The sequence below is a fragment of the Loxodonta africana genome, chromosome 12, assembly GCF_030014295.1.
Source record: "Loxodonta africana isolate mLoxAfr1 chromosome 12, mLoxAfr1.hap2, whole genome shotgun sequence".
Lineage (NCBI taxonomy): Eukaryota > Metazoa > Chordata > Mammalia > Proboscidea > Elephantidae > Loxodonta > Loxodonta africana.
In genome coordinates this window covers 92,787,046-92,814,326 of record NC_087353.1, presented here as the reverse complement: position 1 = coordinate 92,814,326, position 27,281 = coordinate 92,787,046, and the positions used below count along the sequence as shown (strand labels likewise).

General features: G+C 44.6%; 1 protein-coding gene across 2 annotated transcripts in view; it reads right to left on the bottom strand.

The window, feature by feature from the left end:
- EIF3B (eukaryotic translation initiation factor 3 subunit B) overlaps window positions 1-26,296 on the bottom strand; it is a 29,477-nt gene extending 3,181 nt beyond the window's left edge. Inside the window, exons 1-17 of one of the 2 annotated variants that reach the window (XM_003416496.4) lie at window positions 25,789-26,296; window positions 18,984-19,176; window positions 14,766-14,885; window positions 14,388-14,445; window positions 14,076-14,204; window positions 13,310-13,467; window positions 9,574-9,705; window positions 9,416-9,482; window positions 8,958-9,004; window positions 7,656-7,866; window positions 6,219-6,291; window positions 5,041-5,163; window positions 2,939-3,017; window positions 1,942-2,080; window positions 1,168-1,293; window positions 605-682; window positions 30-138 (exon numbers count right to left, since the gene is read on the bottom strand). In XM_003416496.4, the coding sequence (XP_003416544.2) occupies window positions 30-138; window positions 605-682; window positions 1,168-1,293; window positions 1,942-2,080; window positions 2,939-3,017; window positions 5,041-5,163; window positions 6,219-6,291; window positions 7,656-7,866; window positions 8,958-9,004; window positions 9,416-9,482; window positions 9,574-9,705; window positions 13,310-13,467; window positions 14,076-14,204; window positions 14,388-14,445; window positions 14,766-14,885; window positions 18,984-19,176; window positions 25,789-26,281 (2,335 nt within the window). In that variant the 5' untranslated portion in view covers window positions 26,282-26,296. The remainder of the gene's footprint in view (window positions 1-29; window positions 139-604; window positions 683-1,167; window positions 1,294-1,941; window positions 2,081-2,938; window positions 3,018-5,040; window positions 5,164-6,218; window positions 6,292-7,655; window positions 7,867-8,957; window positions 9,005-9,415; window positions 9,483-9,573; window positions 9,706-13,309; window positions 13,468-14,075; window positions 14,205-14,387; window positions 14,446-14,765; window positions 14,886-18,983; window positions 19,177-25,788) is intronic. The other variant, XM_064295965.1, reaches the window with a different exon arrangement.
- Window positions 26,297-27,281: the final 985 nt, after the last annotated feature.

Sequence of the window (27,281 nt, the reverse complement as noted above, 5' to 3'; positions counted from 1 at the left end):
CCACCCAAGGACTCCACTACTGAAGTTACCTCCTCGCAATTCCAGACGTTCGTTTTTCTGCTCCATGTAGAGTTCTTGGGCCATCTTCCGGTATTTCCGGAAATCTTCCATCATGGTTCGCCTTCTCTCCACCAACTCCTACAAAGTGAGGGGAAATGTCACGAAACTAATACCGAATTACCAGCATCGTGTTTTTGCCTAATGAAAGTGAAAATATCTTGCCACAAGTGGCCTCCACCTACTCTGATGACGTAACAACTCTATTCAATAAAAAGACAATCTTAAGATGGTGGGATAAGAGGTTTGTTCTCATTTTTTCTTCCTTTAACACTGCGCCTCTCTGGTTCTAAGCACCCACCACCCCGTCAGGCTGCAGCGCATCAGCTCTGAGTCCCCTCTAGGGCACAGAACTCCTTAGCTGCTGGTCTGCCTCCAGCACACAGTAGAGCCGTGTGGCTCCGTGTCGGCTGCAGAACAAGCCCCCCTGCTTCCCCCGAGCGGACACACAGGCTCCTCCCTCGCATAGCCTCACACTGTCCTCCTCAGCATGGGACACGGCTGTGGTGGCCTCCAGCCCTCCCTCGGCTCTGGGAACAAGGCTTACCTTTGAGGCTTTGGATTGGCTCAAACGATCCTTCTGCTCAAAGATCTTGGAGTATTTCTTCAAATCCTTTTTAATTTGCTGAAACAAAGACAAGTCACTCAGGATTTAAACACTGAAAGCGAGAGCCACAGACACAATCTTCAAAGCTGCCGACATGAAATGATGGCCTCAGTGATTAAGAGAACTTGGCCCTGGAGCACTCAATACTGCATCTTTTCTGTGAGTCTGCATTTCATCCAGACAGACTTTTCCTGGGATTTACACACTCTTCTCAGCTTGTAATACCATCAGCTTATTTCACCAATTATGTAAATCCCACAGCTGTGTTTCTTCTCATTCCAACAGGATTTTAGCAGCAAAGCTTCCTGGGATGGTACTGATACAACCTTAAATAGCCTAGAAACGTACATTTACTACCCTAAAACTATTTCTTTCCCATTTAGTTCTTACTGCTCTGGCATCTCTTCATAGCGTCCACTGTAAGTTCCTCTCCTAAGTCCTCACTCATCATCACCATAACAATAACAATTTGTTTCTTCTTCTCAGTGCCACTGCTAGCTGACCTTGATCTGATCCTGGCTGAGGAGCGTGGGAGGCCGGGGTCGCCACAGCAACTGGCAGAAGCGATCTTTGCTGTTCTTCTGCAGAAGACGTCCCTGGAAGGTCCACAGCCAGTAAGCATTGTCCACCTAAGAGAGCAGTGACAAAACCGAGCTATTACACTCCAGCGAGCTCCAGGAAGACAGACTGCCTGGAATCTCTACTGTCAGGGGAACAAACAAAACGAAATACTTCATTCAGCAGATGTCTGAGTGCCAATAACCTGTCAATCTAGGCAGTGCCAGTTCAAACCCCTGCTGAAAATTTGCATTTCTAACACGTTCCCAGGCAAAGCGGTTAGGGACCAATTCTAAGAACCACTGCTCTGTGACAAGGACCTCGTGTAGAATTAACTATGTCACTACACATGTGGTTCAGCTGACACTTTTTTTCCCCAGCAAGACTTTCTCAATGAAGGAAGCATCTTAATTGACTTATTACAGACCAGCACTTTCAAGTGGTGAGTGCCTGACATGGAGACAGAAGGACTGAGGTATGGGATGGAAGCGTGTTTCCATTTAAAAGAGAGTAGTCAACACTTCAAAAGGGCTTAAAAAAAAAAGAGAAAACAAAAACCAGAGGATGAGAAGAGGGAGGTGGAACACATGAGAAGAGGGAGGTCTTTGGCAGCCTCTCCCTGCGAGGATGAGGAGCTGCCACCCTAGGCCAGGTACGGAAGCCCCCCTGCCTAACCCCTGCCTGCCTCTCATTGCTGACTGAAGGCACCGGTCTCCTACCTTGTGGCTCCACCAGGACACAGATGTAATGACATAGCGCCCCGTAGGGTCCCATTCGACATCAGAGGCCATGTAGTGCTCCGCTATGTTCATCACCGTGCAGTCAGACGTATCGACAAATGCTAAGGCACCATTCATACTGTGGAGGCAAACATGCTTATTTTACATGCATTGTTTCGCTTGGTGTTGGGCATTTAAGAGACGGACTGGTGAACCAGCCTCCATTGACTGGCCGTGTGGCCTTGGGCATCACCCCTCCCCTCGCCCCAGCTGCCTTTTTAACATGGAAATAGCAGCAGTGACAATCTCCTAGGGGCGCTGTGGAGATTTACTGAATGAAGATATGGAATGTGCACGCGATGAATACTATACATTCCGTTATCATCATTTTTACAGGAAATGTTATCTCACAGATACTGTAAGTGTCCACAATAAAGTAGGAGAAATATGCAGCTGAAAGACAGTGCTTTAACTCAGAGGCAGAATATGAGAAGTTTCTTCCGAGTCTCTTGGAATGTTAACTATGCAGGGAAGCAAAGGAAACAATAAATGCTTACATCCTCATTGTTGCACCAATCACACAGGTAAAGACAGTCTCACAGGTGTCAGATTAAATCTTTCTCCTGGCAGAAGTCATGGGCTTTCACACCAGGGGAAGTGGACTGCCAGGAAGGACACTTGTTTAAACCACAAAGGAATGACAGCGTGGAGACATGTCTTCCAGATCACACAATGAAAAGTATTTGGTTGGAAGAAATCACTTTAATTGCCCGGGCTTGGCCTCAATCTTGGGAGTTTGAGAGGCACACTACAGTGTGATCACATCCCATCTACTGACACTAGGATAATCCTGTCAACACAGGCAGACAGAACACCATGTCATGCGCAGAACGCAAAGGATGAGAAGCAGGGCCTGCTGCTGCTTGTCCAGTGGCAGCAGCAGGCAGAGAAAGCTATTTACAATGAGCAGGTCAAACGTCAAACAGCAGAAACCCACCTCCTCAGACCAGCCAACACAACAAACTGTCCTTGGGGACTCCAGAAGATAGTATTTGCCTGCTGTTTATCAAACATTTCTGAAAGGAAAAAAGCACCCATTAGAAGTCTTATATGAACGGCCCCACACTTTGGCAGCAGCGCATGTTACCCCTAGGGGCAGGTCTTTATGACCACGGACTGTCAGCCAGAACCCTATACATACCAGAACTACGTGCTGTCTATGAAGGAAGTCATAAAAACTCCACAATTCATATACATCTTAAGTTACAAAAAATAAAGTAAGGGGGAAGACAAGGGATATTTTGAAGTCTTAATACCGTTTAAAACACTTTATTTCACAAGATAAGTGGACCAAGAATTTCACTCACAATAAATATGCATGACCACAGGGACTCTAACTAAACCAGAGAGAAAAGGGTCCATAGCTTCATCAGACTCAGATTATGTAGCCCAACAAAGATTAAGACTCATTCTTCCAGTGGCTCACGTTTCCTGTGTTCGCACACAGAAAACCTACTACATTTGCCATCTTTCCAGATACTCTGACCCCTCACTTCCTGAAGGGGCCGGGCCGAGGAAGGGGGTGGAAGTGCAGGCAAGGATTGAACCCCAGCACATTCGTTTGCCATGTCAGATACAAGTGAACCATCTGGGCTGTCTTCTGTCTCAGCCTGCACTAGACTCAGACAAGGGTCAGGGCACAGCGCCCCGGGGGAGAGGAGGTGAGCTGTGACGAGGATCTTCACAGTAGAGCAAATGCAAACAGAGAAATCCACCAATCTCCCTCCACAGATATCGAGGGCTGCAGTTATCCTCATGCTGATTCTGAACCGTCGAGAAAAGGCCACATTATACAAAACACGCAGAAGGTAGGGGTACTTGCTGTTTTATTGCAGCAAGGTATGGTACAAGTCTTCTGACAGTTTGTAACTGCCTATATTTCCACCAACAACAATCGACAATACAATCAGTTCCATGATAGCCAATAAACAGACAGTTCTACCACAAAAACTGCTGGCTTCAGAGAAAGACTAAACGCTCTACATATGGAAAAGCTTTCTGAAGATATACCAGTTCCTTTCAAGTTCTCAGATTAAGTCCGTCATTCTGCAGGGCAAATCTTTAACAAAAACCTCTTATACAAAGCCCCAAGCCCAGCCTGCCACACCCACTGTATACAGGTGGTAAGAAGGTGGGCGGCCAGTATCCTAGGTCTCCCCAACTCCTGCAAGAGGCACCGTGGAGCTGTGGCAGCCCACTGAGCCTGAGCTCAGCATCCTGGCCTCTAAGAGAAGGATGTGTGGGGTCCTAAATGCCTGGCAGTGACCACACAAGTAAGGGAAATGCATACACACAGCAGCCATCTTTAGTTCAATGCCCCAATATGTACCGAAAGCCTCCACCTGCTCAGCACCGGGCTGACAGGACGGACACAGGATGAGAGAGTAAGAAGCAGGATGCCCTGAAAGAGCAGGCTGGGCATGGGGCCAAAAGCAAGCAGTTACAACATACAGCGTGGCACTGCCGGTACTGCCATGGGAAAGGTACAGGTGGGGCCAGGGCCTCTGGATGGCCTTACAACACGGCTGTGGGGTAGAACAGGCAACCACCCAGGGGAAGCAGAGTGAGGCTGGGGCTTCTGCTCCTATTCCCTACTGGAACCAGGGCGCCCGCACGCAGGACACACCTGTATGCAACAGCTCTGCAGTGTGCCTGGGGGCAGAGAAGACGAGGCTGACTATATCTAAGGGGATGACCCCCACACCTAGAGATAGCAGCTATATCCAAAAGAGGACACAAGACCATACTGTGAACAAAAGTGCAGAAGCCTGAAAGCACTCTTGTTAAAAGGCCCTGGCAGAGCCCACAGAGCAGCGAGAGCTCCCTGTGGCTGTGGCGTGCCCCACTCCATGCCCACCATGGTCCTGCACCTGTATGCTCAGACCTACATGGCCTTACTTCTGTGTGAATACAGGCTTCAACAGCTCTCCCCAGGCAAGTCAGACGCTCCCTGTGGAGCGGTGACTAAGACACATGGCCCTGCTGATTTGTTAGAAGAAAGGAGGCCCACCTGCTCTCAGGACAGGGCAGACTACTTACTGATGAGCTCGATCTTCCCGTTGCTCTTTACGTGGTAGAAAGAAACTGATATCCGGGGCGCCTCCCCATGGAGCACAGCAAACTTACTTCCATTTGGCTCCCAGGCAAAAGCTATGATGGGTTCTATAATCAACAACCACGTGAAAAAAATGGTTAGTGCCAACCTGAGTCACTGAAGAAAACATTCCTGATCACAGTTAAAATTCTCACCATGCGTCCAGAGAAATACACCCCAAATTCTTAAAATTCGTTGAAAGGACCACACAGCAAGCAATGGCAGGAAAAGGCACACATTGCCACATGGCGTGAAAGCAGCTTATTTGTGTGTGATGGATTCACCCGAAATTCTATCTTCCACAAACCCAGAACCCTTCCCATCTCCCACCAGTCACGCACACAGTGGGTCTATAGAGCCGAGCCCAATCTCATGGGTCACTTACAGACATGACCTTTCTCACGCTAAACGTCAGACTTACAACAGAACTCTATGACCTTATAAAGGTCTAAAAATGTCTTTCTACCCTGAGAGTGTGGCCAGGTTTTAAACCCTATTTCTCAACTCTGTACCTTCTCCTTCCCTCTCTCTCCTTGGCAAAAGAAACAAACGAAAACCACAGGCTAAATTTCCAATTTAGAGGGAAAGACACAGTACCAGTTCCCTTGATTCAAAACCAATGGCCTCAAGCACATGAAATGGGATTAGCTTTGGAAAATAAAATTTTTCCTTCCATTAAAGAGAAACAATAGATACTCCAAACAGCAAATAACCCTCACCATGAACAACCAAAAACAGACATACATCCTCAGTGGGGGAAAACCCTCCATTAAGCTCAGAACTTTTGTTCTGTATGCAAGATGAAAGCGCTTTGGCTGCCTGTGTATAAAAATCTATTCTTGGTCCATTCTCTGCTCGGAGTGTGAAAGACCTCTGGGGTGCTTGCTCCTAATTATATAAAAAAGCATGGGCCATCTTCACTCAGCAAAGGGAAAGTCAGAGATAGAAGCTGGAAAGGACAAAAGAAAAACCTAAACTTACAAAAACATCACAGCAGAAAGTAAAGAAAGGGTTCACAGTCTTGACCATTTTGTTCATGCAACAAATCTACACTGTTGAAAAGCCGTGTGTGAAAGAGCACAGTCGGCAGACCCAACCATAAAATGACCAAAATGAAACTTGCCTTTCATTTCTACCACATCGACAGGTACTTGTTTTTCCCTCATTCGGAAAATTTCAAAATTTGTGACAACACCCTGTAAAAAAAAAAAGAAAGAAAGAAGGGGTGACGTTCTACAAATTGAAGGCATGAGAAAAAGACTTCATCAAAGGACAACTTGAAAATTTAATGGAAGATTAAGTTTATACACCTGGTACACATTCAAGGCATATGAATAAGTGAAGTGATTAAAATTACACCCCTCATGATGAAACAAGCACTCTCAAATTGGCTGACTGAGGTATAAACTGGTATAACCTCCATGGAGAGCAATCTGGCCATCTATATACTGTTTGACACAAATTCTAATTCAAGGAAAACTGCCCTAAAGTTATACTGAAACACAAACAGGAACATGGACACTCATTTAAGCTTATCTGCAAAAGTTCTGAAGTGTCTAAATGTCCACCAATAGGGATTGATTGGACAAATTTCAATACAGTGTAATGTCCTACACCCAGGAAAAAAGAACAGGAAATTCTTTACATATATGAAACGATCTTCAAGATACACTCTTGTGTCAAAAAAGCAAGGTACAACAATATTCCTAATACATAAAAACTGGAAATCCCAGTGTCCATCAAATGGATACACAAAATGTGGTATATCCATACAACAGACTATTCTTTAGCCATAAAAAGGAAGAGAGTTCTGCCACGGGCTATGACATGTTGAGTGAAAGAAGCCAGACACAATGGGACAGATACTGTACACTCTAATACAGAATCTCTAGAACAGACAAATGCATAGAGAGGAAGGGTAGATCAGTGCTCGCAGGAGTTAGCAGACTGTGAGAAATGCGAAGTCACTGCAAAAGGTATAGTTTCCTTTGGGCGTGATGAAAACATTCTGGAATTAGATGGCTGTGATGGGTACACAACTCTGTGAAGCTACTAAAAGCCACTAAACTGTACATTTTAAAAGGGTTTAAAAAAAAATGGGGGGAGATACTCCCACTAGAAAGAAAGTCAGGCAATTTTTTTTTATAAGGTGAATATTAAATGATGCAAACAACAAAAAAAGCAGAGTACCGAAATGTACATAGCGTATGCTCCTCTCTTGTGTTTAAAAAGGAAATTACAAAGAAGAGAATATATTCACTTCAACTGTCAACTGGGAACGCAGCTGGGTGCCTGGAGAAGACAGCACCGGACTCCTCCGAGGACGCCACACTACGGGAATGTACTACTAGTCTGACGGTTTTCTTAAAAAACAAGTTACTCTTCTCAGGGAAATGTGACAAGAGCTCTAGCTAGGACACGCCAGCTATTTTGGTGTCAGATGTGTCTGAAAATTAACACACAAATTAGAATGAAAAAAATCCATTAACATCCTCTAAAAATGGTAGCTAGTTCAGAGCTGGGTATAAGGAATAACCCATCCCCACTGGCATGCACTCACCTGGGTACCCTTTGGAGTCCTATCTACTTTAACACACAAGTAATCTCCATTTTTTTGCCAATGTAGCTTGCAATCCACGACATTGAACAGATTCCTAACTCTGATCTCTTGTCTGGTGGGAAGCTGCATCAGGGTTACCCTGGCTGGAATATCCTTGTCTTCAGGCACCCAAAAAGCTATGATGTTACCACCAGGAGACCAAGAAAAGTCTCTGCAGAACAAAGAAAATAAAACGTTATGTAAGACTGCCTGATTGTAAAAACAAAAAGCAGAAGAGAACAAAAGAACTAATTTACAGTATAAACGCATAAAAGTTGGTACACTGGCCAGTAAGTAATGACAAAGACGACAGCAGCTAGCGCTTAGCTGAGCGCTTACTATGTGTCGGCACTATCCTAGCACCTGATGTGCAGAGGTGTATGTAATCCTCCTGACACCTCTGAAGTTTTCTGACGCTCATCTTGCTGGTGAGGGAACAGAGGGAGGTGTCACTTATCCCACCCACTGTTACACAGCAGATTAGTAAGAATTCAAACCCAGGCCCCATAACTGCACACTCTTGACTTCACATACTGCTGCTACCAAGACAAAATAAAATTTTAGGCTAATGGATCCAACTAGATGTTTTTTGCAGATTACTGAAGATGCCAAAGGGGAAAAACTCCAAATACAAAAGTGTAAGAGAATGACGGAAAAATTAGGGGATTCCCCTCTAGTACACAAATTCCTCTGTAGGACTGCTGTAGTAATGAGCAATTCGCATATGTGAAAATATTTCTGCAAGGCTAGAGTCTCTTTGTTTTGCATGTATTGAAAACCAATTTCTTGGTTTTCTTTTTTGTTACAAGCCAAGTTTCTTCCTTACTGTGTAAAAATAAAAGGACTAAGAACTGTGAATGCTACTGGATTGCCGGTACTTCCCTGCAAAGAGATGGACTAGTTTTAAGATAAATAAAAATGTGCCTAATCTTCTGACAGTGACACGAGCCATCTAACTCATCTCCTCACAGATCCCTGAGGTAACCTGCGGCCCACTCAGTCATGGAGTCTCTCCCTCTCTCTTCCTGAGAAGGCAGACCCCCCAGAGTCTCTAGTTCACAGATGGGAACCTGAAATGAAGCCAACCCAAAACGCATCCACCTCAAAGACTTGCTCATGGACTTGGGAAAAGGAGAGGTTGAAAGTGAGAGCCTTGGGAGGTGAAGGGGCTTACTAACCAGCACCCCGGTCCTGTGCCCCCTGTGCTTGGAACCACAGAATGTAAGCCTGTTCCCAACAGGCTCTACAAGAGCATCCACTTACTTTATCCCAGAGATTTTCAAACTCTTCTTGTCCAACAGACCCATAGACTGTCCAAAAGAACAAGGATTACAGTTGAGTCAAACCATGCCAATGTCTCAATACCCCATACAATTTTTCAAAAAAGGACACCGGGATTCTGGCGTGGGTCTGCCCAGAGAGCAAGATTGGACAGAGGGTGACAGGTGGACAATAAACAAGGCAGCGAAGTCCACACTTCTGACACCTGTTTCATCAACTCCTGCCCTCAGTGCCCTGCGGCAGGCCAAAGCTGGGGCTGGCATGATTAAAGAGCAGAATTCTGGACATGAGAAATAAAAAAGGCACAGGAAATATGCCTTTAGTATGTAGTTATCAAAGCTCCTCCCTCTTTTTACTGTACTGCGGATTAAGGGAAAGTACTACAAAATTACAAGCAACTGACAGGACAGTTCCTTTCTCAGATAATTAAAATCACTTACAGGTGTTTCATAGATGCTGAGGGTGTCGAGCGTCATTCTGGCAAAGAATTTGCCATCATGGCTCCACCTGAAAAGAAAAAAGGAGATGCCAGGCTGTTCCCAAGACAAAAAGAGAAGGCTGCAGAAAGATCATCTATAGGTACTACTGGTCTACTTACTTAAAAATAGGCCAGTGGGCTGAGCTTTCACAGTGAAAACCCCTCTTCTTGTGCCCGGTCAGGATGTCCCAGATGATGATGGCCTGCGGGTCTTCCTGAGTGTCCATCAGGGGGCTGAACGTCACCAAGTACCTGAGGGAGAAAGGGATGCGCTCTGTGTAACACTCTATACTGCTGCCCCATCTCTCCGAGGATCAGATGCCGTGGACATGGCAAGGATGTGCCCCATCTTACAGTCGAGGAACCCAGCTTGAGCAACTTGATAATGGTTACAGTGACTGGGAGCACTGCCAACACTACCAGACAAGCACTGGGCATGTGGACCTTGGCACTTCTCCCAAAACACCACTCTTCCTTGGCAACAGTCTCCTATCAGCACAGTCCCACCACAAGGTTGCACTGCAAGTGCAGAGCTGGACAACCTCTCACAGCACAGAGCACTGCAAGAGTCACCCTAAAATGTTTGTCTGCTAAAATCAAGACAAGAAGTAACTAAACAGACTCTGAACACAAGTCTGCTGGCATTCTCTAGAGGAAGGACAATGTAGAATTTTCAGACATTAGCCTCACCAGTGTCTAACTAAGATGAATGAGGTAAATAGAACAGCTTGGTTCAAAACCAAGTATGTATAAGACAGGAACTCTTGTGCCTGGGGCTTCTCCCAGGAGTCACCCAAATGCCCGCTGTTCTACAGCTATAGCACCTGTTCACTTAGTTGATTCAAAGTGAAAAAATCCCAAACTAGACTGCCCGTAATGACAATGGGAGTGTGGAAAGGCAGAAATAGACATAACGAAAAGAAAGCAGAAGCAACTCCAAACTATCTTCCAACAGTGCCTTCAATAAATCTTTTCCTAGTAACGCTCTTCTGATGTCCTGATTAGCTAGATTAAAAATTATGATGCAAGTCACCTCCCCCCATATTTGAGCTGTCAAGGGCTTCATCATACTTGGATCCACAATCAACACCCATGGAAGCAGCAGTCAAGAAATCAAACGACATAATGCATTCCACGAATCTACTGCAAAAGACCTCTTAAAAATCTTAAAGAGCGAGGGTGTCACTTTGAGGACTGAAGTGCACCTGACTCACGCCACAGTATTTTACATCGCCTCATGGGCACGCAAAAACTGGAAAACAAATTAGGAAGACCAAAGAAAAATTGATGCCTTTGAATTCTGGTGCTGGTGAAGAAAACTGAATATACCATGGACTGCCAAAAGAACCAAATCTGTCTTGGAAGAAGTACAGCCAGAACACTCCTTAGAAGCAAGGACAGCAGGGCTCTGTTTCACATACTTTTGACATATTATCAGGAGGAATCAGGCCCTGGAGAAGGACATCACGCTTGGTAATGTTGAGTACCAGCAAAAAAGAGGAAGACCCTCAACGAGAAAGACTGACACAGTGCCTGCAGCAATGGGCTCAAGCAGAAGGATCCTGAGGATGGTGCAGGGCCGGGCTGCGTTTCATTCTATTGTACACAGGGTTGCTTTGAGTCGGAACGGACTTGACGGCACCTAACAACCGTGACCTATTCTATGCACAGGCAGTCCCTGGGCTATAAATGTCCAATGTACAATCAGTAGTTAAGAATCAACCCCCCATGAGCCTACTACATAAAAAATTTGAGGTACGTACAGTGGTTCGTAATAACAAACAGGGGCTACTGCAGCATGCGTCGATATGTTATTATTCTTACTGCATTATTATGTTAAAGATATTCTAGTGCATCCGGAAGTGTTCACTGGTTTTTATGCATAGAAAGGTACACTATATACTAAGACTTTTAACTGACGTTAGATGTTACCTGTACCTAGAACCATACCTAACTGCTCGAGTACCTACAAATTCAACTTAAAGACAGTCTTAGGAACAGAACTCATGAGTAATCTGAGGACTGCCCGTATCTGGAAAGTACAGTTCAACACAGATTTTCCACACAGCAGTCTACATGACCCATGTACTCATTCATTCCAACATTTCAAGTGCTGACACTTTATAAAGCCCCAGGATGCAATAATGAGTAAAAGGTGGTCCAGGTCTGTTCTTGAGTGGGGAGACAGATGTGTCAACATATCGATGACACCCTGATGTGTCAGTGCGGTGACATACACAGTGTGCTATGAGAACACAAGAGCAACAACTAATTGCCTAAAGGAGCCCAAAAAGGCTTCACAGGAATGAATGACTACAGAAAGCTTCATAAACCTGTATGCTAGCTAAGGGATCAGGCTAAGAGTCTCTATCCGATCCAATTTTAATAGACTAATGCTACAGTGAGAATTATCTACTACTTTCTGCCAAACATATGCAAAGCAGCTGGGAATTAAGAGGTATCCTAAGAATATACTGCATTAAAACTACTTCATCAAAATTAAGAAAGATTCAAGAAATATATCTAATTGAAGGTTTACAGGAAATACAAGGATTAAAGGAACAAGTTAAATGACACCTCGAGGAAGTAATCAGACAAACTGGGGAGGTAAGACAGATTACAGAACACCGGGTCCTATCTTTTTAGCATGTTAGTATGAGCGTCAAGGAAGTATGCAGGGTCTGAGGAAAGAGGCTTAAGAGACCTACCAACCAGATGCAACACGCACACCTTGTCTGAATTCAGGTCTGAACAGACGAGCTGTAAAAGCTACTTAGGGGACAAATGGGGATTTTGAATATTTCCTGAGATTTCAGATGGTGTTAAGGAATTACTGTAACTACTGTAGGAGTGATAATGTAATTGTGACCATGTAAGGAAACATTCTTACTTTGTGCAGATGCCTACTTTCGTATGCACATCTGTAATTTACTTCAAAATATTCGGTAAATAGGTTTTGAAACAAACACAGTAAACTAAGAAATCATTAAATGTAGATAATTAGTATGAAGATGTTCATTACAGTAATCTTGTTAGTTTTCTGCTTTTTGAAAAATTTTATACTAAAAAGCTGGAAGGAAAAATAGGCACAGAACTCACTGAGTATCAGGAGTATCACGACACACAGCTCTCAATGAGCCCATAACGAAAGGACAGAACCATGAAATAAAATCCTGATGTATTACGGACAACAAGAAGACTTGGAAAAAGTTGAAGGGAGATTGAGCTAAAAACACAGGGAGGCTTCAGAGACAGGCCCTGAGTAGGGGGCCTCAAGAATCGGTAGATAGGGCGGTCCAAATGGTGAAGAGTGTGGGCAAAGGTGGCAAGGGAATGATGCAAGACCTTGGATCAATGCGTCCTTCGTTCCTTCTAGCTTGCTTCATGCTCAATCTCCTCCCATAAACCTCACGCGTGAGTACCTCAAAGGTGAGAAAAAAACCATTCATAGGAACAATTATCTCCAAAATACACCATCTTAGACTAGGTCCTGAACTGAAGAGGGAGAGATGCCATAAATAACGTCACTCAATCAGCTACCAAAACTGGAGTATGCTAGTTCGCTACATAAAAGTATGACAACAACGTTAAACTTCCTGCCATTGATAATGGCATTGTGGTTATGCTTAGAGGATTTCCTTTCTTAGGAAATACCCAAGCGGTGAGGACAAAAATTATGTACACATATTCGGAGGCAAGATAAAGCAACAGCAACGCCATGTTGACAACTGGAGTATCTCAGTCAACAGTATAAGGGTGTACTCTTCTTGCAGTTTATGTTAAGTTAAAATCATTGCAAAATACAAAGTTTTTAAAAAAATTATCTGTGGAAGTTGGCATTTTTCTAACAGCCTACCTTTCACAAGGTGAGAAATCAATCAGCTGAACCCCTTGATGACTGAATCTCTGGATCTGTTTGAATTTCTCTCCACCCCAGAGTGCAATGCCTCTTTGATGAAAGGTAGCCAGGTAGGTGCCCTTAGGAGACCAGCGAACATACGTCTCCGTCCATCTCTGTGGAAAGAGTGAGTGCCAGCATGAACACAACAACGAAAAGCCATACACAAAGACTCCTCTGCCTACAACGAGCTTATCCCTCATCGTCTTTTTACCATAAATTTTACCATTCAGTGTTTTTATTGTGCAATGCCAGTTTTTAAGGTTTTATTGTTGTAAGAAAATAAAGAATACAATGTTTGCCAATTCAACATTTTTCACGTGTACGATTCAGTGAAACCAATTACATCAATCACGTTGTGCAGCCATCACCAGTTACTATCCCTCATACTCTTAACTGAAAAACACGAACCTGTTTGCTTCTCAAGACTTACTTAAAGCTGAAAGAGGGGTACAAGCCGTTCTCAGGACATAATTGTGGTGTAGCAGTTAAGAGTGCAGCTGCTAACCAAAAGGTCAGCAGTTCCAATCTACCAAGTGCTCCTTGGAAACCATATGGGGCAGTTCTATTCTGTCCTATATGGTCATTATGAGTTGGAATCAACTTGCTGGCTATGGGTTTGGATTTTTTTTTTTTTTTGCTCTTCTCTGAGTTCCTGATGGAAAAGAAGCTCCACTTATTAAGAAAATACAGAAAGAGTGCGAATATGGCAGCAAATACATACTGCTCTTTCTTCGATCGAGACAGGATCCTTCACGTCATTCCAGAATATGGAAGTACGATCTCCACTCTCAAAAATCACACTATACTGATCTCTGCATTCTGCCTCTTCAAGCCAGTAACGCAGATTTCCCTAGAAAGAGAACCAAAGGTAAGGACTGTAAGATTTCGTTAACTTTGATAAAAGAAAACTTACTCATAGCTACTGCTCTTAGAAGACAAATTCAGTCAGCATCTTTGACTCCCAAGGAATGCTTAGCTCAGGCTAACATAGCAAATGTTTCTTGTAACTAGTTATACATTTTATACTACCTACCAGGTCCTTGAAAGGTTGTTTCTCTGGAATATCCCATTCGTCACTGATTGTCATGTACCTGGAAAAGGACAAGAAAACATTTACCAACATACAGTAACAGAACAATAACTGCTCAAGTGGTGGTTCTCAACCAGGCAGTACGACACTCCTTATTCCTCTTCCTGGAGGTGATGGAAAGCTCACGTTTTTGACTGATGTAACGGGTAGAGGGGGTGCTACTGGCCAGGAGTATGGGGGCCAGCGTTGTGCATCAGCCCTGCAGTGACCCGAGCCACAAAGGAATGAACTACCCAAAGGCCCATAGCAACGCACTGAGCTACATTAAACCATCATGAACATGCGGGTATCTGGATCCTCACGGACGAAGCCTGAACTCACTTGTCAAAATCAGTGAAGAGGTTGACCCTGAAAGTGTGCTGTTTGTCAAGCTTGTAGCCATCAGCATTCTTCACAGCGTCCAAGGCATGGGCAGGAGACGCATACTCCAGGAAAATGTACCTGAGGGAAGGGGGCAGTTTACAAACATGCAGACTTCGAAGTTAAGCAGGTTATGCTCTACACACAAAGCCTGTCCAGACAGGAACCCTCATATCAGTTTTAAATAAAGAACCTCTGACTCGCCCTATCACCATGTTTCCTGAAGCAAATTGAGTACAAATTGCTAGAAAAAGAGTTCCCTAAACAAGAATAAAAATCCTAACCAGAAGGTCAAGTCCCTAACTACATAGTCACAAATGACGGAAAGTTAATCAAAATTTTCATTATCCTGACTGTGGTAATGGTTTCACGGACGTGTAAGTTACGTCGCAAAGGGTGCCTTTACTTAGGCTGTATCTTGTGTCAGTAACCGCTCTGATGGCAGAAAATTTAAATATGAACCTCTGATTTCTCAACAATTTAGCAGACAACTTACAATACGGTAATTCAAGGACCATACTGCAATTTTCAGCTTGAACGTGCATATGAGCAATTCATGGGTCTGTTCCACAGTCGGTCCCTGGCCTTGTTCTGACTGATGATATTGAGCTTTTCCATCTCTTTCCACAGACGTAGCCAACTTGATTTCTGTGTGCTCCATCTGGCGAGGTCCATGTGTATAGTAGCCGTTTATGTTGGTGAAAGAAGGTATTTGCAATGACGAAGTCATTCGTCTTGCAAAATTCTATCATCCAATCTCCGGCATTGCTTCTATCACCAAGGCCGTATTTTGCAACTACTGATCCTTCTTGTTTCCAACTTTTGCATTCCAATCACTAGTAATTATCAACGCATCTTGCCTGCATGTTTGATCAATTTCAGACTACAGCAGCTAATAAAAATCTTCTATTTCTTCACCTTTGGCCCTAGTGGTTGGTGCGTAAATTTGAATAATAGTCATATTAACTGGTCTTCCTTGTAGATGTACGGATATTATCCTATCACTGACAGCGCTGTACTTCAGGATAGATCTTGAAACGTTCTTTTTGATGATGAATGCAACACCATTCCTCATCAAGTTGTCATTCCCAGCAGAGCAGACTACATGATTGTCCAATTCAAAGTGGCCAATACCAGTCCATTTCAGCTCACTAATGCACTGGATATCCATGTTTATGCATTCCATTTCATTTTTGACGATTTCCAATTTTCCTAGGTTCATACTTTGTACATTCCAGGTTCCGATTACTAATGGATGTTTGCAGCTGTTTCTTCTCATTTTGAGTCGCGCCACATCAGCAAATGAAGGTCCCGGAAGCTTTACTACACCCACGTCATTAAGATCGACTCTACTTTGAGGAGACAGCTCTTCCCCAGTCATCTTTTGAGTGCCTTCCAACCTAGGGGGGCTCATCTTCCAGCACTATATCAGACGATGTTCCGTTCCGCTGTTATTCATAAGGTTTTCACTGGCTAATGCTTTTCAGAAGTAGACTGCTGGGTCCTTCTTCCTAGTCTGGAAGCTCAGCTGAAACCTGTCCTCCATGGGCGACCCTGCTGGTATCTGAATACCGGTGGCATAGTTTCCAGCATCACAGCAACATGCAAGCTCCCACAGTACGACAAACTGACAGACACTGTGGAACAGACCATCAATTGCTCATATGCAAGTTCAAGCTGAAAGTGAAGAAAATCAGAGCAAGACCACGAGAGCCGCAATACGACCTTGAGTATATCCCACCTGAATTTAGAGACCATCTGAAGAATAGATTTGATGCATTGAACACTAGCGACTGAAGACCAGATGAGTTGTGGAATGACATCAAGGACATCATACATGAAGAGAGCGAGAGGTCACTGAAAAGACAGGAAAGAAAGAAAAGACCAAGATGGATGTCAGAGGAGACTCTGAAACTTGCTCTCGAACGTCAAGCAGCTAAAGCAAAAATAAGAATTGATGAAGTAAAAGAACCGAACAGAAGATTTCAAAGGGCATCTCGAGAAGACAAAGTATTATAATGACATGTGCAAAGAGCTGGAGATGGAAAACAAAAAGGAAGAACACACGCTCAGCGTTTCTGGAGCTGAAAGAACTGAAGAAAAAGTTCAAGCCTCGAGTTGCAATAGTGAAGGATTCCATGGGGAAAATATTAAACGACGCAGGAAACGTCAAAGAAAGGTGAAAGGAATAGAGTCATTATATATAAAAAAAAAATTAGTCAATGTTCAACCACTTCAAGAGGTGGCATATGATCAGGAACCGATGGTACTGAAGGAAGAAGCCCAAGCTGCTCTGAAGGCATCGGTGAAAAACAAGGCTCCAGGAATTGATGGAATATCAATTGAGATGTTTCAACAAACAGATGCAGCGCTGGAGGTGCTCACTTGTCTATGCCAAGAAATATGGAAGACAGCTTCCTGGCCAACTGACTGGAAGAGATCCATATATATATGCCTATTCCCAAGAAAGGTGATCCAACTGAAAGTGGAAATTACAAAACAATATCATTAATATCACATGCAAGCAAAATTTTGCTGAAGATCATTCAAAAACAGCTGCAGCAGTATATCAACAGGGAATTGCCAGAAATTCAGACCGGTTTCAGAACGGGACGTGGAACCAGGGATATCATTGCTGATGTCAGATGGATCCTGACTGAAAGCAGAGAATACAGAAGGATGTTTACCTGTGTTTTATTGACTATGCAAAGGCATTTGACTGTGTGGATCATAACAAATTATGGATAACATTGCGAAGAATGGGAATCCCAGAACATTTAATTGTGCTCATGAGGAACCTTTACATAGATCAAGAGGCAGTTGTTCAGACAGAAAAAGGGGATGCTGATTGGTTTAAAGTCAGGAAAGGTGTACGTCAGGGTTGTATCCTTTCACCATACCTATTTAATCTGTATGCTGAGCAAATAATCCGAGAAGCTGGACTATATGAAGAAGAACGGGGCATCAGGACTGGAGGAAGACTTACTAACAACCTGCTTTATGCAGATGACACAACCTTGCTTGCTGAAAGTGAAGAGGACTTGAAGCACTTACTAATGAAGATCAAAGACCACAGCCTTCAGTATGGATTGCACCTCAAAATAAAGAAAACAAAAATCCTCACAACTGGACCAATGAGCAACATCACGATAAATAGAGAAAAGACTGAAGTTGTCAAGGATTTCATTTTACTTGGATCCACAATCAACAGCCACGGAAGAAGCAGTCAAGAAATCAAAAGACGCATTGCATCGGGTAAATCTGCTGCAAAGGACCTCTTCAAAGTGTTGAAAAGCAAAGATGTCACCTTGAAGACTAAGGTGCACCTGACCCAAGCCATGGTATTTTCAATCGCATCATATTCATGTGAAAGCTAGAAAATGAATAAGGAAGACTGAAGAAGAATTGACCCCTCTGAATTGTGGTGTTGGCAAAGAATATTGAATATGCCACGGACTGCCAAAAGAACGAACAAATCTGTCTTGGAAGAAGTACAACCAGAATGCTCCTTGGAAGCAAGGATGGTGAGGCTGCGTCCTGCATACTTTGGACATGTTGTCAGGAGGGATCAGTCCCTGGAGAAGGACATCATGCTTGGCAGAGTACAGGGTCAGCGGAAAAGAGGAAGACCCTCAACGAGGTGGATTGACACAGTGGCTGCAACAATGAGCTCAAGCATAACAACGATTGTGGGGATGGCTCAGGACCGGGCAGTGTTTCATTAACTGTGGTGCATGGGGTTGCTATGAGCCAGAGCCAACTTGATGGCACCTAACAACTGCAATTTTCTTCTCCCTCTATCTCAGGACCTTGGGACTAAGTCACTGCTCCTTGAAGTTTCCAGCTAAGTGTGGCTGGAACAAATGAACAAGGCACAACTGCCATACTAAGGCACGTACAGTGAGCTTTCTGCTAACGTACGTGATAATCTCATGATGTGACAGATACATAGTGCAGTCTCATGACACGTCAGATACACACGTGTGATGGTCTCATATGTCAGATACACGTCTCGTAATCTCACGGTGTGTCAGATACACAGGTGTGCTAATCTCAAGTGTCAGATACACACGTGCGGTGGTCTCATGATGTGTCATATACACACCAAGAACCTCACTATGTGTCAGCTACCCAAGAGAAGCATAGGTGGCCCTTAACTGGTTGAGGAGCACTACTCACCCCTTTGTCTTTCCATCCTCTTCTGGGTAAAAATCATTTGTGATTTTCCCAAACTTGGAAAAGATCTTGTGGACGACGTTTTTTAGTTTCTCAAGACGGTCCGGGCCCACCTGAGGAACGTTGTCCACTACGATCACCGAATCGATTCCATCTGCCTCCTGTGGCCGATCTTTGAGAATATCTCCCAGTAGTTCTGTACAATGAAGGGACTGTCAAATAATTTTCTTAACCAAGACAAAAATGATTAACTTAGCATATTAAACAAATTTCCAAGAAACAAAAAATAAAAAACCAATCTAAATGTTTTCTCTGTGAACAAAGCTTCCTTCAAGACTTTACAGACATAGAAGAATTCAGAAGTTATGAACTCTTCACACTCCCCCTCTCCTGGCAAGTTATAAATACTATCATGACATGGCAACTGATTCCTGGCGATAATGGAAGATTTGGAAAGAACAACAACAGAACAGGCTTTTATTAATGCAAAATACAAACAGAGAGGAAAATCTTAAGACTATCCTATACTAGGTCTCTTAAAGATCACTAGGGTTCAAAAGGCTTCTAGCAACCTTTAGGCAAAAATCACACATGTCAACATTTTAAGAGTCCAAAAACCTACTTTTTGCAAGGTTTTGGTAAATAAGTATTTAACTCCTAAATACATTCATAAGGCATTTGTTTTAGTGAATGCAAATTACTAGAAATTACCCAGGAGAAAGGAAATCTCTTTAGTGAATTGAGACAAAAATAATTTGAGGGAAGAGAACGGTGTCAAAGACATACTCCATTCTCCCATCCTTCGCCCAGATTATTTTCATATTTTTCTAGGCAGGTGAACTAGATGGAATAAAAAAAAAAGAGGGTGAGAATACCACCTACGGTGATCTACCTCTAGTGTAAACAGCCCGTCATCAGGCACTTTCTTCCACAAACGATTAGTTATCCAGAATTCTTTATCGAATAGCACCTGTAAGATACACTAAAAACTGCCTTGTGTGAAGACAACATCAGGGCAAAGTCAAGTAATGAAAACAACTGCTGCTCTGAATGACACCAGGGCAACAACAGGTATTTAAACTAGGAAACTAGAGGATCTACGAGCTGCTGAGAGCAGGCTCGCCATAGTTTAATCACCAGTATTTCCTTCCTTAGTTGCACATGAAATAATGGTGCATCCTACAAATGGTGGTGCCTGAAATTTAACACATAGATTTATGGACGGTAAATCTGTAAATGCTTAGAACAGTGCCTGGGACACAGTAGGCAATATGCTAATTAGTATTTCCTTTACTACACTGAAAATATGTTCATGTTCGTGTCACCTGCTTTTAAAATTAAGATCACAGAACCCAAAACTTTATTCAAGAAGTATCCAAACTTCTTAAAATTATTTCATTTCCATAAGATGGTCGATTTGAATAAGAAAAAGACTAATGGACCACAACTACCACCACCTCCACCAGAATGAGTTCAGCAGAACTAGATGGTGCCTGGCTACCGCCAATGACTGCTCTGACAAGGATCACAATACAGGGTCCTAAACAAAGCTGGAGAAAAATGTAGAACAAAATTCTAACTCACATAAAATACCCAGACTTACTGGCCTGACAGAGACTGCAGAAGCCCCAAGTATGGTTCCCGGACACCCTTTTAGCTCAGTAATGAAGTCACTCCTGAGGGTCACCCTTCAGCGAAAGATTAGACAGACCCATAAAACAAAACGAGACTAAAGGGGCACGTTAGCCCTGGGGCAAGGATGAGAAGACAGGAGGGGAAAGGAAAGCTGGTAATAGGGAACCCAAGGTCAAGAACGGACAGTGTCAACATGTCGTGGGGTTGGTAAACAATGTCATAAAACAATATATGCACTTTTAATGAAAAGCTAGTTTGTTCTGTAAACCCTTACCTAGTAAGTACAAAAAAAAAAAAAAAGGTGTAAAAGTGGGAAATGAAACAGAAATGAGAGAACAAATCCCAAGAGACCAGGGAAGAGACTCTTCTGCTTTTTCCAGGTGGTGCCTGCCTTGCCCTGCTATCTGGGTAGTGCCAACAGAAATGCTCATGTGAGGCTAGTCTTGGGCTTTGACCCCCTTTCAACTGGTAAAGCTCCTGCACCAACAGAAACACCTGAGGGGCTGGTAGAGACAGGCACAGGAAGTTGAGCAGCAAATGAAATAAAGCAAATCCTATCTTTTTAATACAAATTCTGTACAATCAGTAAGCTTGCCTATAAAGCCAAAAACTCCATTGCCGGCTAGTTGATTCCGATTCATAGTGACCCTACAGGGCAGAGTAGAACTGACCCACAGGATTTCCAAGGCTGTAATCTTTACGCAAGCAGATAGCTACATCTTCCGCCCGCGGATCAGCTGGTGGGTTTGAACCAAGGACCTTTTGGTTAGCAGCTGAGCACTTAACCACTGTGCCACCAGGGCTCCTTAGAGCTGTACAATTACAAGGCACTGGGTTAGTAGGCAGAACAGAAAGACACCCTCTAAAGCGGCCATCAAAGTACACTCATTGGATGGGACCGTATCAGTAACTGCAGCTAAATGAGGGTGTGAGGCAGTGTTTAAACAACGGCTGAAGAATGATGGCTTGTTGCATGTGCATCTATTTGTTCCGGAACCCAATTATTACTCTAACTTTTTATTATACTCTTGAGAATTTCAACATGCTGAATGATAGATGTCAGAGAATATTCTTCCCCGCATTCCATCCTCAAGTTACTTAGAGAAAGTCTCTCTGCTTTCGCATGTGTTTGAAATTTTCCAAAATTAAAAAGGTCTTTTAAAATGAAAAAAAAAAAAAAAACAAAACTTTAATTTCAGGAGGCAAGCCTTGTTATAAACAATTTCTAATTAATCCCAACACCTTTGTGAGCAACACTGAAAATACTACATTAAGAAAAAAAAAAAAACTGCCACCTAGATTTCAAGGCTAAAATTGAGACCAAGCAAAAAAAAAAAAAAAGGGACAGAGGGAGATGAGAGCCACAGCAATGCCAGACTACCTCACCACAGAAGTCCTAGTCAATCCTTGGGTTACTTTTAAAGCCACTCACCATCTAATTAAATGGCCTTCGAAGCCTGACTGGGATTTACAAGGCTTAGAATAAAAAGTTCAGCTTTTATACAAACTGTGGACTCCTTTCCACAATCAAGAACCTGACCATACATAGTAAGGGGATAAATGAAGTAACTAGACAATGAAGAAACAGACTTCCTTGACCATTACCAGCACAAGCATCTGGTTACTCTCAGTTCACGGATTCCCAATCTGGCTCCCAGAAAAACATAAAAAGCAATTCTCAAAACTGAACAGCAAATATAAAACCAAACCAAACCCATTGGTGTCTAGTCAATTCCAGCTCATAGCAATCCTACAGGACACAGTAGAACTTCCCCACTGGGTTTCTAAAGAGTGGCTGGTGGAATTGAACTGCCGACCTTTCGGTTAGCTGCCTGAGCTTTTTTAAACCACTGCGCTGCCAGGGCTCCAGCAAACCTAAAGGAAAATAATATTTAGTGAGCTAAAAAAGAAGACATTTAGAGCTAAAACCTTGATCACACATTTGTTTAGCCAAACACCAAAAGCAGTTGAGCAATTAAACTGGAAGGAAGACTACAGCTTAAGATGCAATTGTGGAAGAGTGCTCATCTGTATCAAAGAACATCAAAGCAAGACAAGGGCAACCAGCTAGTCTGGGGGGCGTACGCTCCTCTCCTCTACACAGCTCTTTACAACTCGGTCCACTGGCAAAAGAACCAGCACACTGTCCTACTCTGACATTTTGCACCCTTCTCTGACCCCCTAAGGAACAGTTCTTATAAAACACCGGACAGACCTGACTACTAACCACGACCAAGTACACGTAAAGAACCTGACAGCTCACTTGGTTTTAGTTCCAGAGGAACAGGAGCCTTGCTGTGTCAGCCTGGGAAGCACTGCCCACGTCAGATTCACACCAGATCCTAAATACCAGCCAGAGAGGCACCTAGCCTGGCTGGCCTGCTCACGTTAGCATCCTCTGCCTCATACACTCCAATTCTAGAAATCTGTGAATTAGCTGGGCTCAGCTAACACTTTTAAAAAAGTTTCAACTGCGGAATAAGGTGGTGCTTTAAACATTATGTGCTCATCTGCTAACTGAAATGTTGGCGGTTCGAGTCCACCCAGCGGTACCTCAGAAGAAAAGCGTGGTGATCCACTTCCCCAAAATCAGCCACTGGAAACCCCATGGAGCACAGTTCTACACTGACACACAGGGGGGCACCATGAGTCGGTGTTGACTCCACACCAACTGGAACTAAAATGGTACTACCTAGATTTTAAATCAGAAAAACCGGTGTGGTAAAAAGAACACTGGTCTGTGCAGAAGAGTCTGAAGGACGTCCCATCAACACTGCCCACTGTGAATTCTCAGCAATCTACTCCACCTCAGGACACGTAACCTTTGGGTAAGGGGTTCGGACTTGATAAGCAGCTCCCATGCCTTCACTAGTTTGTCATGTCTTTCCTGCTTTTTGACGTAGAATGTCTTTTACCTTGTGAAAAAAAGCATAACAAAATAAATGGTGACAGTAGCCCTTTAAGAAAACACTTAAATGAAGAGTTGACAACTCTATGCCAGCGTCCTAAATTTTCCTCTTCCTTTCACTTGTTAGGAATCTATGTAATTCTGACTCAATCTATGTGATTGCCGGCACAATACCACACAAAAAAATCTACGTATGTTAATGTGCTAACATCTAGTTTTCTTGGTGTATGTATCAGTGGCTACTTCTACAGCCACTACTTTACCATAAACTAGTCAACACGTAGAGGGATCCATTGGTGAGCTTGGAGAGTTAAAACGGCAAAAAAAAAAAAAAAAGAGCAAACCAAAAACTAATGTAATCAGCTATCAACAACTCTCAGGCAGCAGAAATAAAGCCTGTAAACCTGATCAAGGTGGAAAGCAAGCTATAGCTGCTTGTTGTTGGGAGCCACTGAGCCCATTTCAACTCACAGCGACTCCATGTGACAGCAGAATTGCCCCATAGGGTTTTCTAGGCTGTAATTTTTTTTTTTAATTTTTATTGTGCTTTCAGTGAAATTTTACAAATCAAGTCAGTCTCTCATACAAAAATTGATATATACCTCGATACATACTCCTAGTCGTTCTCCCAATGAGACAACACACTCCTTCTCTTGACTATCTCCATATCCATTCAGCCAGCTTCTGTTCCCCTCTGCCTTCTCATCTCCCCTCCTGACAGGAGCTGCCCACACAGTCTCATGTGTCTACCTGATCCAAGAAGCTCACTCCTCACCAGTATCATTTTCTATCCCATAGTCCAGTCCGATCCGTAACTGAAGAGTTAGCTTTGGGAATGGTTCCTGTCTTGGGCCAACAGAAGGTCTGGTGAGCATGACCTCTGGGGTCCTTCTAGTCTCAGTCAAACCATTAAGTCTGGTCTTTTTACAAGAATTTGGGTTCTGCATCCCACTGCTCTGCTGCTCCTTCAGGGGTTCTCTGTTGTGTTCCCCGTCAGGGCAAGTCATTCGCTGTAGTGGGCACCATCTAGTTCTTCTAGTCTCAGGCTCATGTAGTCTCTGGTTTATGTGGCCCTTTCTGTCTCTTGGGGTCATAATTACCTTGTGTCTTTGGTGTCCTTCATTCTCTTTTGCTCCAGGTGGGTTGAGACCAATTGATGCATCTTAGATGGCCGCCTGCTAGCGTTTAAGACCCCAGATGCCACTCTCCAAAGTGGGGTGCAGAATGTTTTCTTAGTAGACTTTATGATGCCAATTGACCTAGATGTCCCCTGAAACCATGGTCCCCAAACCCCCGCCCCACTACGCTGGCCTTCGAAGCATTCAGTTTATTCAGGAAACTTCTTTGCTTTTGGTTTAGTCCAGGTGTGCTGACCTCTCCCGTATTGTGTGCTGTCTTTCCCTACACCTAAAATAGTTCCTGTCTCCTATCTAATTGGTGAATACCCCTCTCCCTCCCTCCTTCACCTGTAATCTTTGAGGTAGCAGATCACCAAGCCTTTTTCCTGCAGAGCAGCTGCTTTGGTTCAAATTTGAGAAATAACCTCCCAACACAAGAATGGTGGCTTGCCTGACACATTTAGGAAAAAAAGTAACCACAACGGGAATTTGGCAAGGTCTGCCTTGCACTACCCTGCGCAGGAAATCTCCAGTCAGAAAACCAGTGGAACAGGGACACACCAATCCAGCTCTGCCACAACCTGCACTTCCCAGTCCTGCGGGGAAATGTCCGCAGCCACCTCTACAAGTCAAAACCTGTGTCAGCCCTAGGACACCTGAACCAGCAACCCTGAGGTCTTGCCCTTGGACCATGGGAAGTCAGTCCAGGAGACCAATCCAGGAGAGTCCTACTTGGCTCTGCCCGCAATGGCTACACATCAGTGTGCACTGATATAGCCTCCTGTGGAGGTACAGTCTGACAGCCGCCCACCACCGCGATCCTGGATTTTTGGCTGTAATGCAAATAATAGGTTCCCTTCTTTAGGGACCCCTGTATCATTCTGACATATTCTTAACCCCAAAGAAAGCGATAGTAGGCTCTCTTAGAAAAATTCCACTACGCACTGGTGGCAACAGTTGGGAGACAGTGCCATCTCCCTCGCATTTCTACAGAGCCTGGAACTTGGGCACAGGCACATCACATGTCACCGAAACTTGTCATCTAAAGTCAATCTCCAACACTAGCGCCCTGACCCTTCTCGGTTAAAAACCCTCCTTTCTCTACGTCGGCCACAGGTCAGGGAAGGACAGCGGGCCGGGGACGCACCTTCCTCGCTCACGTCGTCCACGAAGTCCTCGGGGTCGCTGAAGGAGGGTTCGTCCGCGTCACCGTTCTCCAACGCGCGTGGCTCTGCCTCCGCCGAGTCCCCCTTGTCCTCACCCGCCTCTTTCGACGACTCCTGTGGCCGACTCTCGGCGGCCTCGGCTCGGGACTCCTCCCGAACCAGGGGCTGGGGCTCCTCCCCGGACGGCGGCAAGGGGGACTGGGACGAACCCGCCGGATAGCTGGGGACCGCGCCCGCTGACTCCGTCTCCTTCTCCGCGGCCGCCGGCTCTGCCTTCACTTTAAGCTCGGGCTCGGCCGCCACCACCGCCTCCTTCTTGGCCTCGCTCACCGAGTCCGCCGCCCCCGGAGCCCCTGGCCCCGCGGGCCGCGGCGGCTCCTCCTCCGGCGGCGGCTCGGCGGCGGGCTGCTGCGCCCCCGGCTCGGTCTGCTCCTCGGCCGCTCCGGGCGCCGCCACGTTCTCCGCGTCCTGCATGGGCCCAGGCGCAGCCTCCCTCACCTCAGGGTCCGCAGCCGCCGCGCTTCCGACTCTCCCAGGCCGCACCGCGCGTTCGCCGGCGCCTACTCTCTAACCATGTGCGATCGACCCGGGCAGGTCCGCACCACCGCGCCCACTGCGGGGGGGCGTCCACGCCTTGACCCCGCCTGACGTGCTGGGAACCACCCAAGCTCGGAAGTGTGCCTATCAACTGTCTGAATAACATTTTTACATCAAGTAACTATTCAATTCCAATCCACTAAGTTTTCTTCCTCATTAGGTAAACTCATTAGGAGCTATAACCACCCCCGTTTGTGGTAGCGGATTGGTTTCACCCAATATGGCAGCCAGCCCTTCCTGCTCCCATCAAGCGCTGCGGTGAAGGACGGAACTACTTGTGGCGCCGAAGGGAGGTCTCAGAAATGATCTTTCTATGCGGAATTGTGTGTAAATATAGTTTGACTCAAAAATTAATACTAGAGAAAGCCATAAGTTCAACCAACGATTTGGTGTGATAGCCTAGCTTTTAACCGGACAAACCATTTAGCTTATATTACGAAACTCCCCTTTACATACTGGTTTTTAGTTTCGCCTACTGACTGGGCAAAAGAGCCGACGATTCCAAAATGAAATAAAATATGGTGTTAACAAGAAGCAGCCAAAACTACCAGAAAGAATATTTCCCGGCCCAATACAAAAATTTGAGAGTTGCTTTACTCGCTTACGCCCAACTGCACTTGTAGCGGCCGTAACACTGCTCTTTACCCATTCTGGCTTTCACGATGGTTCGGTCCGCAAGAAACTATCGCTCTCCGACCCGGGAGCGGGTCACGTGGTTCAGGGGGGTGTGGCCAGAGAAGTCAAGAGACACGTGAGGCGGGAGGAAGACGCAGAAGGTCTGAGCAACGACGTGGAGACAGGAGGGACGGAGTTTGCGACAAGGGTGGCTCAGGTATTTTCTTTATCCACAGACTCGAGGCCAACCACTGATGTTTTC